Genomic DNA, 17,026 nt, shown 5'->3' with positions numbered 1-17,026 from the left:
AAGTGTTGAAAATGGAAACGTTCCTTTTGGATACAAAATGATGTATTCCTATTAAATCCATGCCAGTCCCATCTTTATTTATTTATTTTATTTAGTCGGATTTGTATTGCGCATAGCTGCCCCAGCGACGGGGCATCCCAGCGCCACCAAAGACCATAAACGTGAGCCAAGGAGGAAAATTAAAAATTAGACAGGGAAGAGTCAGGTCTTTATGGCTTTAAGGAAAGCAAGATGGTTCTGGATCGCTCTGATGGAAACAGGGAGCGAATTCCAGAGTTTCGCAGCAAGACTGCGAAAGGAACGACCACCAGCTCTAGCTTTCAGAACTCGAGGAATGCTGACCAACGCTTGGTCAGCAGATCTAGGGGAACACCGCGGCACATAAAACTCTACCAAATTGGCCAACTCTAAAGGTGCCTGTAGGGTCAGGATCCTGTGCGACACACAGAGACTTGAACTGAATGCGCTTTTCAACAGGCAGCCAACGAAGTTTAGAAAGCACATGAGCAACCAGGCAAGATTTCGGAAGTGCCACCAAGATGCGAGCCGCAGCATTCTATACTCCCTGCAGACGCCTAATGCTGGACTTATTGGCGCCCAGATAGAGGGAATTGCCATAGTCCAGTCTAGAGAGAATTGTCGCCTGGACAATGGTTTGACGCACCTTGGGAGAAAAGAAACCCAACAGAGGTTTCAAACCTCGCAACAGCCCAAAACAGACCCCTGCCACTGCTTTCGATTGGATGTCAAACGTCAGGCCACTGTCAAACCACATGCCCAAGTTCTTCACAGCCTCCTTGGGCAAGGGGGCGGGTTTAAGATGATCCGGCCAACTCTGCTCAGACCACAACTCCCGGTCCTTCCCGAACAATAAGACCTCAGACTTACTGGCGTTTAACTGCAAGCAGTTTACCGCCATCCAGTCTGCAACCACTAAAAGGTCCTCTTTAAACTTGTCCACATTGGCGCTGCATTTCTTAGAGAAGGCGATCACCAATTGGGTGTTGTCGGCATACAACACCAATGGCAATCCCCTACCTTTGGCTACCGCATCCAGGGGTCTAACATAGATGTTGAAGAGTAGGGGGCTCAAAATTGAGCCCTGGGGCACCCCCTGTTGCAAAGCAAACTCCTGTGAGTGAAAAGGTGGCACAGAGACCTGAAACGACATCCCCTTCAGAAAGGAGCGGAACCAGTCCAAGGCCACACCCCTGATACTTTTATAGCACCTACAGGAAATAGGAAATGGATATCACATGCGAGATTGTATCGAATGCGGCACTTAAGTCCAAAAGGACTAAGGCCGCTGATTCACCAACATCCAGACTCCCCCGTATTGCTTCAGTCACAGCCAGCAGGGCAGACTCGGTGCTGTGACACACTCGGAAACCGTTCTGTGAAGGGCCCAGGATAGCATTCTGCTCAATAAACTCAGAGAGAGTAGAGTTCACATGAGATTCCACCAGCTTTGCCAAAAAAGGCAGCTGGGAAATGGGGCGATAGTTGCCCAACTCAGAAGGATCCAAAGAAGGTTTCTTTAGCAGCGGAATAACTTTGGCGTTTTTCCACGCCCCAGGTATGGATGCTAAAGACAGAGAGAGGTTAACCAGATCAATGTTCACAGGAGAAATAAGAGCATGAAACTGGCGAAAAAGGGCAGGTGTCAAAGGGTCGGCTGGCGAGCCCGATCTGATTTTCGAACAAAGGGACTCAAACTCCATGGGGGACAGGAGAGGAAAAGATGACAAGATGTTGCCCGCCGGGGGACTGATAACCCCCAGAACAGCCTCCTCAGCATACGAGGCCACGGTAGGCAGCCAAAGGTATATCTTCTCTACTTTGTGTTCACAAAGTACCTAGCCAGCTCATTACACTGATGGTTCGAAGAAATCGGGGAAACCCCAGTGGCGCCCGTGCTCTTCATGCCCTAAAGCAGAGAGAAGATCGTCTTGGCGGGGTTAGAACTAGCAGAGATTTTATCGCCCACATACTCCACTCGTGCTCTCCGAATTAGTTTGTGGTACTGCTTGATGGCCGCTCGATATTTACTTTTTGCTGCCACATCATAAGAGCATCTCCAGGCGGGCTCAAGTTGTTTACAACCCTTTTTGGCTATAGTTAGCGAATCATTAAACAGGGGTTAGACGGCCCGCGATTCTTCTCCCCCCAATTTGGCCGGGATGCAACTGTCCAGACCTAGTGTCAGCCACTCATGGAAACGTGAGTTTGCCAGCTCCACGCTCTGTGGCAACTGAGGCCTGTGGCTGGACAGAAACGCAGAAAAAAGACCGATGTCCAATTTATGCCAGGGACGTTTTAAGACTGGGACAGGACAGTTCGGGTCTGCCTTTCCCTGCACCGAGAACGAGACCAGAAAATGGTCTGTCCAGGCCTGCGGAAATGGCGGCAAGACCTCTAGCAAATTTTAAGTTTTAGAATATGGGGTTCAGTAGTTGATCTGCCACATGCGTGCACTCAAGGACCTGCTGAACCAGCTGGTAAACCTCTAGGTCAGCCAAAAAGCTGGTGATCTCAACCTTCCCATTATTCTCGAGATGGAGATTAAGGTCGCCTAGGATGGTGAAATTTGCTGCACTGCTTGCGTGTAGCATCACCCTATTCAATAAATCTTCCCTAAACAGGCTAGAGGGACCTGGGGGACAGTAGGCGAGGAGGCCAGATACAGTGAACTTAAAATTCAGCATGATTTTAAACAGTGCACTTTCGCAGTCCACTATGTTCTCCTTACTGAAACTACAGGTATAAACCTACTTGACAATGACTGCGATACCACCCCCTCTGCCACCCCCTCTGTTTACACACTTCATCACATAACCTTGGGGAAGGGCCAACCAGGGCTCCGCAACCGAGTCTTGGGTGAGCAATGTCTCCATTAAGAACAACACATCCGGCGACTCATCAGCTAAAAGATCAAAGACCTCGGTGTGATGTTTCACTAGTGACCGGCAATTCAGACTTAGAAATGTATTATCTGTGTGGTTAGATGGGCAAGGGAGAGACTCCTCCAATGAGAGTTGAAATGTGCAAAACTTGCAATTAAAAGGGCCGTCCTGGGGAACCCAAGCTAGCGATGGGCAATTAAACTCCAACGTCAGGAGCTCCTCACGCGAGTACCTGAGAGGATCAGCGGGAAAATGGGCAGGGGTTCTGGCGACGGTCCGGCGCGGATGGCCGCAGACGGGCTTGCCTTTGGCGCACCCTCTGCGTGCGTCCGCTGCGCGGTCGCAGCTGTGCCTCCATTTCAAGAGTCAGGGGAGCAAACAACTATCCAGCTGACTTGCACTCCACCCAAGATGGCGGTCTCACTCTGGCCGTCCCGGGCGAACTGCAGCCTTTCCCCCAGCCAAGCCGCCTCCAAACAGGTCGGTGCCCTCCCCGCAATAGCACAGTGCACAACAGCCAGGTAAGTGCTAAAAAATCAATTAATGCGGCGCAAGTTTAAAAATGCAAAAATATTGCCAAAGGTAAGAGTAGGCAAAGGAGAATACAAGCGAACAATTATAACTCCCGGCTCATGCCTCAGGAGTCTAAGGCTTTGCAACCAGAAACATAATAGAATAAAAGACCTGGACCTCTTTTTGGCACCGGTTCTTCTACTATTGCTCCCATCAGGAACAAATCTTCCACTCCCTTGAAAAGGGATTCTTTTTGTAACCACATTTTTTCTTTGGTATTGGTATTTCTCTATTTATTGAGGCTGATTTTCCATTTCTGTAAAAAAAGGCAGCTTTTATAACTGAAAGAACCCATCTGTCGACTATTTGAGTTTTCCAAATGTTGTAGACTTTGTAAAAGTCCAGTTCCTTAATATAGTCAGAATTGTTGACCTTAGGCTAATGACACTTATGGTCAGGGTTTGTCCCATCGTACAGCCCCCCTACCTCCGCTCCAAATGGGAATAGTACTCTAAACCGCTTGTGCCATCTTCCTTTGCAAAAAAGATTTCCTTGCAGAAAAAAGTTTAAATGTTTACAACATTTCCTTTTCTTTGGCAGTCTTTTTAAGAAGGTCCTTGAACTCTTCCCCTAACAATATGTAGCCCCAGAAGGGAAGTTTCTGGATCAGTGCTCTTTAGGCAGTTTCTAATTTCCAAAGTTGTAACAATAGGGATATCCTTGCTGTAGTGTTTGTGCCTGCTGCCATTGATGCTGGTCACAAATTATCAAAGTAGTGTCTGATAGGACCTTCTCCAATAACTTCATGTTACCAAGGATTGTCAATAGGGTCTTCTTTTGCCTCCAAACAATCAAAGTGTGTTTGGAAATCTTTCAACAAGGTTTGTGACGTACTTTGTGATCTACTTTTTTATCCCCAGGATCTGTCAGTAATGCTTTCTCAGAAGCCAACAGAGATGAGGATACCATACTAAAGAGTATAGAATTAACCTTATGAATTTGAGGAAAGTCCAACTCAAAGTTTTCCAAACAATATCTTTTATTAAGGAAACATGGTACTTTTGACTTGACCACATCTCTGAAGTCTTTAAGCACCATTTGCCTCAAAACATCATGGATGGGCATCTGGTCTGGATTGCATTCCTACAATTGCGAAGAAAACAAAACCTTTCCTCAGGAAGTCGTGAATGTTCAAAACCCGGGACTTCTTTAATGTGGATAAAAATATGATGGAAATGTGCTCCCTGCACATACTTTCCTTTTGGGCCAGAGTCCTGGTCATCCTCATTGGTGTCTATTGCCTGTTTTGTTGAAGAAGGTTCGCCTAAATCAGATGACACTGCCTCCTCAATAAAACACTGGAGGTCAGCCATGGACAAGGTTAACTTGACAGAACTTGTTTGTTCAGTCACTTCAACATAGTGTCTCTTTTCAGTAGCCTCCTGACTCTCCATAGCTGGATACAGTATAATGGCATTCCTGCTCTGTCAGCAACCACTTCCTGATTGCGACAAGGTCTCATCTTGTAAGATAAACCCCTTGGTGCACTTTGAACAGTAACCTGGAGCATGTCCCAGGGCCCAATTGAAGCTTCATTTCCTCCACTAAGAAGAGGAAATGATTCAGTCTGAAACTGCCAACCGGCATGAATTCCCCACATCTGACATGTTTCACCACTAATATGCCAACAAAGAGTTTCGCGCGTTGCGTACCTGCAGGTATTTATAAATATTAAGTCAGTGACAAATACCTTGTAATCCATTTTACCGATCGCGTCTATGTGAGACACAGGAAAACGCCTTTTCTTGTTCTGAGGAGGGGCTTTTTGTGGAAGGGGCAGGTTCATGAATGAAAATAAAAAGAGGACATTCTGGAGTGAGTCTGTGAGGAAGCCCAACCTCACGTGAGATGGACTGTGACAGATGGACAGGTTTTAGGGTAATGCACTTATAATAAGTCAGAAGGGATATCTGTCATGTTTGTGACAAAATAACCTTCCCACCAAACTCTAAATCAAATCCTCAATGACTGATTGCTGCCCAAGGTGGTAAATGACGCTCTGAGAGCCAACAATATTAGGGATGTTCCATTGCCACCAACCAGTACTTTCCAACTTCTGTCAACCACTGCTGACAGGGCTATAGATTGCCTCAGGAATTTTGTATGAATCATCACTGTTATGACAATTGACGATTACAGTTTTTTGTTAGTAATTTTGCAGAAAAGGACAGATATTTATACATTAAATTTACACAATTTGTTTCATTATTAGGAAAAGAAAGCCTTATCAAGAGGGAGCAGCTCAAGATCTTACTAAGAAATGAAACCGCCCCCAAAAAATTGCTGCCAGTTCTCAGTATATGTCACTATAACAGGGCAAGTGGCGCGAAAGAGTCTGTCCAAAGTAACACTCCTGGGAGAGTAAAGAAAACTGCTTAAACCAAGGTACATTCTTTGACAGTTTCCTGAGTCTCCCAAACCCGTAGTCAATTAATGTGGAGGACCATTTTATCCAAGTATTTAGAAAACTCAAGCCTTAAACAAAAGGTTTCTAATTTTAGGGTGAAAACAAGTTACTCTATTTCGATAAAACACAAATTAATTAAACCCTGAAATACAGACAATGGAAATTCAACTTAAATCAATATGAGAACAGTACAAATTAAAATTCTGATGCTTACCCGTGGCAATTCGTCATACCAGCAGAATACATCAACACCAATCAGGGATAAAAGTCGGTTCAGTGGTGGGAGGATTTGTTTTGTAATGTAGTATGTAGCATTCAGCCGTAGATTGGGATCCTGAAGGACCTCGATAGGCCGCCTCACCAGCTGTATGAGAGGCACTCCTGGTGTACCATACACTATGACATATGGTACTCTTTCCCCAACCCGTGGTTCAGAACGTCGATCATAGGACAACATTTTCCTGTTAAAAAAAAACATACATAAATAAACTCTGACATACTACAAGAGTAAATTTTGTCCACAAGCTCACATGGCCTGTAGTAAAAGGGAACATATATGAAATGGGACTACATCTAGCCCCAAAGAACCGGTCGCACAGCTTCATGCCGCCCCTGGCGTGCATGTTTTCACCAAAACTTTTTTCTTTTCTTTTTGGATTATACCAACTTTTATCCAACATTTTAACTTTTCTTGAAACATTTTATTCTCATTATTATCCAAATCCACAAACCGGATCAAATGCCAATTTTCAATTTTCATCCATTCAAACTGTGCCAATCCAGGCCTCTTGTAAGAATACGAAAGATGCAAAATTCATCGCAAGCAGTCTTTATTTCATGTAAAAAACCCAATGCATTTCGGGCATCTTGGTGCCCTTCTTCGGGGGTCACTACAATAAATAATAACAGAATAATTATTAACACCGCTCTAATTGAATACATATCTGATTGCGACAAAGTTTCTTAACATTTCATATTTTTCGACATTGCATGTCCGCACATTACACTTCATCTTTCCCCTCTCACTATGTGCTTAATAAAATACACGCTTGTCTCTCCTGTTTCTTCCTTTCTGGCCTTATCCCTCTGTCATGATTCAATTATAGACACTTTCCAGATGGTCCCAGTCTCCCTCCCTCCCTTCACCGCTAACGTCCTTAAACACTTCATTAAACATTCAAAGGTCCCAAGGTAAAAAACATCTCAATTCGAAATTAATGGCTATTCCACACAAGTGCTGAAGTTTATACTGACGTGTTTCCTACGTTCTGTTTACACTGCTCTTATGCCACTTAAACCTCGGCATCCCACTGCCTCTCCCCCGTACTTTTCATATTCAGCAACCTACTTCCCTACATACCTGCTATGTTCGTTGTTAAAAACCCTTCTTCCTCTCCATCGTCCTCGAACAGTAATCTTCTACCTGTTCCCTCCTACTTATTTAAAACTCTCTGTCCGTGCGTTCTCACTCCTAATTGGCTAAGACTCTAATGCTTCCCGCCCTTGCGTGCCTTCTTTTTGCGAAACTACATTTCCCAACATGCATGTCTGTAATCCATCAATACATTACTGTGTGTGTTTATTAAAAATGCCGCTATCTTAAATATGTCCATCCGTGAATTGCTCTGTGCAACATCTCTGCCACTTGCGGTGAACTCCGGTTCTCTGTCGACTTTTGTGGATTCCTAAATCTCCTTTCATTTGCTTTCTGTATGCTTGTTTATCCAACGGGTGCACTCCCTGGGTAGGGCTGTAGTTATGAGTTTCACATTGATGAAGGGATGCACACCTTCTTTTCCCATTTCTTTTCTAAAATATTGGATAAAAGTTGGTATAATCCAAAAAGAAAAGAAAAATGTTTTGGTGAAAACATGCACGCCAGGGGCGGCATGAAGCTGTGCGACCGGTTCTTTGGGTCTAGATGTAGTCCCATTTCATATAAGTTCATTTTTGACTAATGGCAGTGGGGTACGCCTAAAAACCGATCTGCACGCAATTGTTTACAAAGGAAAGATAAAATTGGAGATAAAAAAAGAAATGGGAAAAGAAGGTGTGCATCCCTTCATCAATGTGAAACTCATAACTGTAGTAAAAGGGACCATGCAAAACTAATAACTTACCTACCTTTGGTAACGCTCATCCTGGTTAATACTCCATCTTTACACTGCTCATTCTTAGATATTCCCAAGGTGCCAGACTGGATCTGGAGATTTTCACAGCAGTGCTCCTGTGCGCCGCACGGCTCAGTGTTGGGCCGATCTACCCAGTAATTGATTGAACAGAGCTACAAATAAGCACCACCCTGAACATGGAAATCTAGTTATTGCTCGACTCTTTCTGTGCCCTTGGACGCGGAGCACAAACAATTAGAGGTGCCAGTGTGCAGATCTCGAATTTGGGACCTTTTTAGTTAGCAAAAAGGAGGTCACTACACAGAACGGGGATGAGAGAGAGCGGTGAGGAATCTGCAGCTATACAGAGTATCCAACAGAAAGAGTGCTACTGAAGGTAAGTAACGTGTTCTTCTGGTGGACACTTAAAATGCAGATTTCTCACTCTTAGACTACATACCAAAGTAGTACCTCTGAAAGATGGAAGGTCTGCCGAAAGGGCTAACACCCAACAGTCCTGCAGGACTGAACGGGTGAAATACCCTTTCTTCTGACAAGGCGGTCCAGGCAACAGTGCTCATGAACGTATGCACTGACACCCAAGTAATGGCCTGGCAGATGCCAAGAACATGCAATCTAAGTACCAACGCAGGGGTCCCAGCATAGGCCCTGGCAAAGTGAGCCCTTAGTACTTCCGGGCGGTGCTTCTGGGACAATGCGTAGCAGATCTTAATTTAGAGAACTATTCACCTGACAAAGAAGCTGATTGTCCATCCAATGGTATTTGGTTCAATCAATGTAAAACCTTAAGGCTCTTTTGGGGTCCAGCAAAGGGAGTCTCTCTTCCTCTTTCAAGGGGTGATGCGGAACAAAGAAGATCTGCAAGGTGATAGATTACTCAATATTAAAATGCTCACAGCTTTAGGAAAAAAGTCCACCCTGGTCTTTAACACAAGTTTGTACGGAAAGAAGGCGGTGGAGCTTATTTATGCAATGAGTGAGTGATCTCAAAGAGAACAACAGTTTTTAGATTCAGAAGATGAAAGAACGGAATTAAGGTTAACGCATAAGGGAGGCACTTATATGCCATGGTGGAATCGGGAAAACACTGTGCTGCACGTCCACACCTAGCGGCATGCAGGAGCACAGCTGGGAAAACTTCCAGATCCAGTCTGTCGCCTGGGGAGTATTATAAAGGTGAAGAATCTGCTAGAATTATCCATCAGAAAGGTATAATTTCATTTGTTTTTAAGACAATCAAATTCAAGACTCATAATCTAATTTCATTTGTTTTTAAGACAATCAAATTCAAGACTCATAATCTAATTTCACAACCTCTGTGAAAAATCTAGACAAATCCCTACATATACCAGACTTAGATAGGTTAGATCACTAAAGAGAAAACATGTTCAAATTAGTTTGCTTGGAACAAAAGCTTTATAGATATGGTGAAATTTTAAAATATGCAACCCTATAAACTGCATAGAAGTTAAACTTTGTGCATTTCTACTATATAGGAAATAGAGAACCACTCAAATAACACTTTTTTAGGTCTCGTCACTATCCGGTCCATCTGCTTAATTTTCAGCAACTATAAAATAAAAAGTACCAGACAAAGTAAATTACCTGCATTTGATAAAATGCATTCAAGATCAGATTTACTTGAAGAGATGTAAATCTGCAATTTGTAAATAAATGCAATGAAAAGCAACTAATGGAAAATTTTAATTAAATGCATTCAGGAACCCATGGGGCAATTTCTCCCTAGTTACATGATGAGAAAACTAACAGCCAATTCTCATCCACTTAACTTTGTTTCTTACATGCTGCAGGTGCCCTGGGCCTCCCCTCGTATTTCCCAAATGAGGTATGTGCTATGGTATACCCCAGGTGGCCATTGGGGGAACTCCACCTAAAAAAAAAAAACTTAAAAAAAAAACTTGAGGAGGCCGGCTACTGCAGGAAGCTGGTAGGGTGGCGGGGGCCCTGGGGCTCCCTTTACGATCCAAGAAAAATAATGGTCTCGGATGCTCCGGGTGGGCACCATGGCATCCCTTAAATAAAAAATTTAAAAAATGCCAGCTCCTGCACGACTCAGTCATGGGGCTGCTTGCAGTGAGGGCCCTCAGACTCCCCCTGCGGCCCCCTATGACAAAAAAGAACCCAGTGCCCCAACCAAAAAGTGAATAATAAATGAGTGGACACAGCCACTTATTTATTATTCACTGCTCCTTCAAGGAGTGCCACTATTGCCCTAGTGATGTTATAGTTTGGTGAAGATGTTAGTTAACACTATCACTGCTGCAGCAATTCCCCCTCAGCTCGTCATAAGCACACGACCAGTGTACTGCATGACAAGCTTAGCTCGTCATGAGCATCGAAGGGGTTAAAACGTGCAGTTTTAAATGTGCAAAACCATTTAAATTTACCAGTTATAGTGATCTCAATTAACTTGCGCCCGCGCCATGCACTCCTAATTACTCAACATATTACATCACTCACGACATCTTCTACAACGTCATTTTAATATCCAAAATTACTGATGAGAAAACACCATGGGGGCATGAGTTATAGTTATTTGAGATAACTATAACCAGTGAATTTCAGTGGTTCTGTACGTTTACAATAGCATGTTTTACTTGAAATTGCCAACCAACTATAACATAATTTTAAGCTTTGTTTAAAAAAAAAAAATATATATATATATATATTTTTTGATAATAACTTTGGCGCCGTTTGAAGAATGATCATGACATTTTCAAGTGCAACTTACTTCAGCTGCAGTCTAGAAAGTTTTACAGTGATTGGAGAAGCGGGGGCTGAGAAAAAGGGGGGAAAGGGGGTTCCAACATGCTTTGTCCCAGTGCAATGTCTATAGGGATTTGCTAATATTAGACACAGCTACAGGACCAACCACTGAGCGGAATTACAGCACATTGGGCAGAAAGCTAGATCTTGGTCCGCAGATTGTGCTTTTTGTGATTTGAGGTAAATCTGTTTAGTAGTTTGGAAGTTATTAAAGAAGGAAATTGATAGATATCTAGCGACGCGGATCTTCTGTGGATGATCCCTTGAGAGTACCCGAAAATCCAAAGCCCAATTGGGGGGAAGTGTTAGCAGTGCTGGGGAGATATATAATTTTTGGTGCAGAACTACTGAGAGTTCGAGGAGTGTTGTGAACCATGGTCGCTGTGCCCATATGGGAGCAACTAGGAACATTTTGAGAGACTGGTGCTTGAGTCTGCGTACTACTAGGGGAACTGGCTCTAGGAATGGTGCCCTCTGGAAAGGTTTTGTGTGTTCCACCACTGCATAGAGCGATGTGTGCGGCTGTCCACCAACACCGGATCTGTAAGTTGACCCTGAGCCTGATTCCACTGACGTGCTAAACATTCATGTAAGTGGTGCATCTGAAGTCTTACATGAGGCACTATGAAAATGCAAGAAGCCATTATTCCTATAAGCTGCATAATACATTTATTTATTTATTTTGTGTTTTATAGAGAGCGAACTTGACCAGTTAAGAGTATCAGAGCGCTTTACAGAGTCGCAGAGTTATACAAAAGGCATGAAATAATAATAGTATACCATCAATAGCGATGGGGCGGGTGCCGGGTACATAAGAAATGGAGGGATTACATGGACAGTTTACATTACATTTACTCAAGGCAAGGTCCCAGGTTACATGGTGGGGTGAGTAGGTCAAAAACAACAGTTGATGGACAGAATGCAGAACAATGTCATACATTCACCTCAGTACAGAGATCTGGGCCTAAATCCATCGTTTTATTGCACTCCACACCACCCCAGTCCAGACATGGCCATATGCAAATCAGCCTTGACCCTGTGCCTCATGGGAACAGTCCAGCCCGAACTGCCAAGCCATGTCTTCCCTGGACCAGAATCAAGCAGGTCATCAGAAGGAGGCGAAAGTAGGCCAAGTTTAAGCGAGGAATTTACCCATAAGGAAGAATCTGGCCTCCTTTTTGAAGCGTGGAAGAGAGGGGATTCTTCTGATGGCGGGTGGGAGAGAGTTCCAAATTCTTGGTCCGGCCCCAGCGAAAGCCCTATTGTACTTTGTGAGAAAGTACCATCTTTCTTGCCTTGGTATGCCCCCACTTTTTTCTGAACTGCTGATGTGCTTTGACTGAGTGTGCCCTGGGTTCCTGCCAACCAGGTACCCAGGGCCTGTGTTCCTTCCCTAAAACTGTGCTGAAACCGAAAACCCAATTGGCATCTCTGGCCCCCTGTCAGCCCCTAGTAAATGGTACCCTAGGTACCCAGGGCATGGTGACCAGAGAAGACCCCCGAGGGCTGCAGCACTTATTGTGCCACCCTCAGGGGCCCTGTACCCTGGCACCCACACACTGCCTTTGCAGGCTGAGTGCCGAAGTACAGAACTAAACCAAGAGTCGACATGGCACACATCCCTGGGTGTCATGCCCACAGAATCCACTGTCCTAGCATACTTCAGTCACCCCTCTAGCCGAGTGCCCTATGCCAGAGGTGTGGGCACAGGTGCATGAGCCCTATGCCCCTACAGTACTCAGGGCCAATCCGGGGCACTGTAAATGCAGTGATGCCATTAAGAGTATATGGTGCTGGGAGGTTGTCATTACGAACTCCACAGCACCACAATGGCTACACTGAAGACTGACAAGTTTGGTACCAAACTTCTCAGCACATTAAACCCGCACTGATGCCAGTGTGGGATTTAATGTAAAATGCACCAGAGGGCATCTTCGAGATGCCCTCTGAAATCCTAACCTACAATCCACGTCTGGGCTGAGTGGCTGCAGAGGCTGCCACACAGCAGACATGTTGCTGGACCCCTGGGTGGAGAGCCCCCCGCTCTCCTGTGCCTGCAACAATGCACATCCTGGGCGAGGTGCTAGGTCTCCTCCCCCAGGCTGGGCAGGGGGAAGCTTCAAAGGCATGCCACCTCTGTGAGATTCTCCAGACCATTTGCTGTACCCAGCAACTGGCCCCCACCAGTTCTAACCCCTACTCTGGCGGGAAGACTGGTGGGAAAAACTACGTCAGGAAGGGGGGTGTGCCAGCCGGTGCCAACCCCACCCCTCAGGTGGGAGAGACGAGGTGAAGCACGACCCCCGGCTGTGGCCATCTTGTAGATGGAGAGCTCAGCCCAATCCCAGCTAGGCTCCTGCCCCCCTCCCACAGGAGAGGAGCAGACTAGGTCGGTGTACTCACCCCAGGACAGGGACCCATTGGTCCCCGTCCTTGTCCTACCTGTAACACCCCTAAATTCAGTATTTAGGGGCTCCCTGAACCTGCCTTCCTCAGATCCCGATACAAAAAGAAGAAAGAAGATCAAGAAGAAGAAGACCCGCCGTGCAGCTGCTAACAGGACGACAACAACTGACTTGGCCCCAGCCCTACCGGCCTGTCGATCCTGGAAGCTGCTCCTGCCTGATCCCGGCGACTCCTGCAGACAGCAACCTTGGGACACCTGGAGGACCTGCCTGCCTTGACCCTCTTAAAGACTGGGACTCCGATCAGCAAAGGCTCTGCTGCAACAACCCACCAGGTGCCAACCAGGAAGCTCCGGACCAGCCCACTCTGCACCCGCCGAGCCCGGGCCGGGACCACCAGAACCAAGACCACGAGGACGTCCCCCCGGCGACTGGGATCCGAAGTCCAGTGCCCAAAGACCCTCCTCGACGAACCAGCTGACGCCTGCCGACTCAGAACCAGGGGCCACCCCAACCGCCACCAGCCGAGGGTAAGCTTTTCCGACACCCAAAGACACACTGCACCCGGTGCCCTACAGCCCCCTGTGCCTCCCTTTGGGGTACCTACCTGTGCTCAAAGATCCCAACTTACCTCTTGAAGTGCTGGTCTCCCCTGGAGAGTCTCCGTCCCCAAGCCTGCAGCCTTTGTTCCTTTTTGACCTTTTTTATTGGATAACATTGAGCGCCCGACGGCTCAAGGGCCCCTGCACCCAGCCGCCCGAGTGCCGCTGGCTGTGCCACCTTTGTCCTATCCTACTTCCCCCCTTGCCCTGAGCAAGTGACCAGGAGCTCAGCTCCCACAGCCGGGTGGCCTGCTAGCCAGCAGCCACCAACCGAAGGCCCCCGTTGCCTCATTGGATATCATTGGGCCTACCTACCTCTGCACCCGGCCGGCCCTGCGCTGCTGGGGCGGAACCGACTATACTTACCTGACCCTGGCGGACCCCCGAGTCTACACCTGGAACCTTAACTTCACCAGCCAAGTAGTCACCTGGAAACCGGTAACTCACTTACCTGCCATTGGATAACATTGACCCATTTTGACTCAAAAGTTTTACAAGTGTGAAGTTTTGAAAACTGCAAATTTTCATATAAAATCAGCCGAAGCCCGAATTCCGAAGTACTCACCTGCAAGCAGGCGAGAAGCCAGTACTGTACCTTGCAGCCCAGTACTGAACCGCAAAAGTAATCCTTACCGGGTTTACTAGTAATCTGTATTTTCTCCATAGGAACCCATTGTCTGTTTTTCTATGACATTTCTTCCAAGTGCCTACTTTTGAAAACTTGAAATATTCTTTCAAAATCATACGAAATACTGAAACGCAATTACCTACCTGTTTTAAGTTCAGACCCCAGTGCTGGCACTAGAAGCCCAATACTGGATTACAAAAGTAACGCGATCATACTTTACCTGCAACCTGAATTTTCTCCCATTGAATAACATTGCCAGATTGTCATTGAAAAGTTTCTAAGTGTGAACTTTTAAAACGGCTTTATATTCATGAAAATTCACCACAGTAACTAAAACGTTTTTGCTAACTTGGTTTCAGCTTAGACCCCAGGACTGAATCTAGGATCTAGTCCTGGAACTACTAAAGTAATCTGTACTGTAATCAACTGTACTTTTATGGTAACAATTCATTGAGCTCAATGCTAAAGTGTGTCTAGACTTGAGTTGCCTTCAGCAACTCCTGTACCTATTGTGTTCAACAACTTCATTGCTTCCTTGCAAAGTAATTACATGAGAGTACTCATATCTAGCAAAGTATATTTTTATGCCTGTTGGTTCTAAAAATAAAACAACTATATCTTTGGATAAAACAACCATTGGCCTGGAGTTCAGTCTTTGAGTGTGTGAAATCCTTTGCTGACTGAGTGTGTACAACAATTGCTTTGCACTGCCCTCTGGTACTGCGTTACTGCTCGACCAAGCAACCACTTTTGAGAGTAAGGTCAGTCCTGACTTTAACCTCTGTTATACCTTTGGGGTTTGTGGACTCTATACACACTGTACTTCATTATTGTCCAGTATATATAGAGCCACTTTCTCACATTGGTGGATCAGCTGTGGGATACAACTTGCATTTGTTGGACTACTTGGTTACCATCTGATCACATGACAGTACTCATAAATTGCCTTTAGAATTCTGAAATTGGTCTTTTCTAAAAATACTAAAAGTCTGGTGGGGCCGTGCTTAAGTCCCATTAGAATGTTTGAAAAATAAATGTCACTAAAAAGCTAGGGTAGAGGGTTAGAACTATAAGGTTAGAATGTCTCAAAAGAACCCAGCTGTTAGTGAAGATAATGTGGACCTGGTGGAGGAACTCCACCTTACTTGCACTTGGACTTTAAAGAATTAAGGGCCCTGTGCAAAGTTCAGAAAATAGTTGTAGGTCTGCATCCAACCAATTCAATTCAATTCAATAAAGACTTTATTTCGGTTTTGATTCAAACCATAAAAGAACATATACAATATAAACAATTTAAAACACAGTAATTATAAAACGTGATGGGTAAAGTGCAAGAGTGCAAAAGTACAGCATATTCCATACTTAAAAATTCATTTAAAAAGATAATTCACTCAGCAAAGCTACCATCACTGGTCCAGACAATTTCTCAACTTAACAGACAATTTTAAAAATTCAGTGACTTGGAGAATACTGTCGCTATGCAAAAGTTGCAGATACATTAATGCTGGTCTGATCTGGTTAAAATTGAGTTTATTAAAAGATCTACCAGATAGCGTTTGCGCGGGTACTCATAACATTTACATAAAAATATAAAATGCAGCATATCCTGTGGAGACTTTCCGTCGCAGCCACAGGGTGCAGTAGGTTTGTTCAAAATATCATTTTTTGGTCTAAACAGAAGATGATGAAAGAGATTTAATCTGAATCTTGTTAACAGGAACTTCTCATGGGAGGTCAGCGAGCCCATCAAATAGGGCTCCATCATTTCACATGTTTTTAACAGAACAGATTTTCTTACACTGGGTTTCAGGAGCTCCTCTCCTTCTCTTTTGAGCTTTCTGTCCATGAGGAAGGCACGCTTAACTACCTCCACATCACAAGTCCAATCGGCCGAGCCTTGAAAAACTGGATTTCAAATATTTTAACCAAGGGGTGCCCATTGCCTTATCCTGAGACAGGTAGTCTCTCACAATCAAATGTGTCAGTGGTATGTCCTGATTCAGCCACAGTTTTAACCAACAGGTCAGCGGGCGTAAAGAAAAAATGTCACATAAATATTGCGACCCTAACTCTTCATGTACTACAAAATTGGAAGTACCTGCTGGGACACACAGGAGACGTTTCATAAAAGAGTTTTCAGCAATCTGCAGTTGCTCACCGGCCACATAGCCCCATAATTCACTGCCATAAACGGCAGTTGCCACTGATTTTGCATTGTAGAGTTTCAGCATAGCATTATTAGGTTTTTCCCCCAGTTTTGATGCAAAGTTAAAAATAGTAGCATTCACCCTTACCAGTTCCCTTTTCTTTTTATCAAGGTGTGGACCCCAACTAAGTTTGGTATCAAAAAGGACCCCAAGATACGAGAACGATTTCGAAGTGGGGATTGCTACATCATCTATTAAAAAATAAAGTTCCTCCTTGGTTGTTGGCCAACTTGCTTGACGAAAGATTTAGAATTATTGACCAGGAGGTCTCTGTCCGTCATGAATATTTTAAAAGCATTTAGTAAAGCTTGAAGACCTCTCTCGGTTCCAGAAAATAAAACCGCATCATCTGCGTATAAAAGAACAGGAATACCCCGCCTGC

General features: G+C 44.9%; 1 protein-coding gene across 2 annotated transcripts in view; it reads right to left on the bottom strand.

Moving 5' to 3' along the window:
* REV3L (REV3 like, DNA directed polymerase zeta catalytic subunit) overlaps positions 1–17,026 on the bottom strand; it is a 1,049,196-nt gene that overhangs the window by 110,847 nt on the left and 921,323 nt on the right. For both annotated transcript variants that reach the window (XM_086927335.1, XM_086927334.1), the window contains exon 30: positions 6,098–6,344. In XM_086927335.1, coding sequence (XP_086783461.1) covers positions 6,098–6,344 — 247 coding nt within the window. The remainder of the gene's footprint in view (positions 1–6,097; positions 6,345–17,026) is intronic.

The sequence above is a fragment of the Lissotriton vulgaris genome, chromosome 6, assembly GCF_964263255.1.
Source record: "Lissotriton vulgaris chromosome 6, aLisVul1.2, whole genome shotgun sequence".
NCBI lineage: Eukaryota > Metazoa > Chordata > Amphibia > Caudata > Salamandridae > Lissotriton > Lissotriton vulgaris.
Note: the sequence above shows the minus strand (reverse complement) of the source record. Positions and strands in the feature narration are given on the sequence as shown.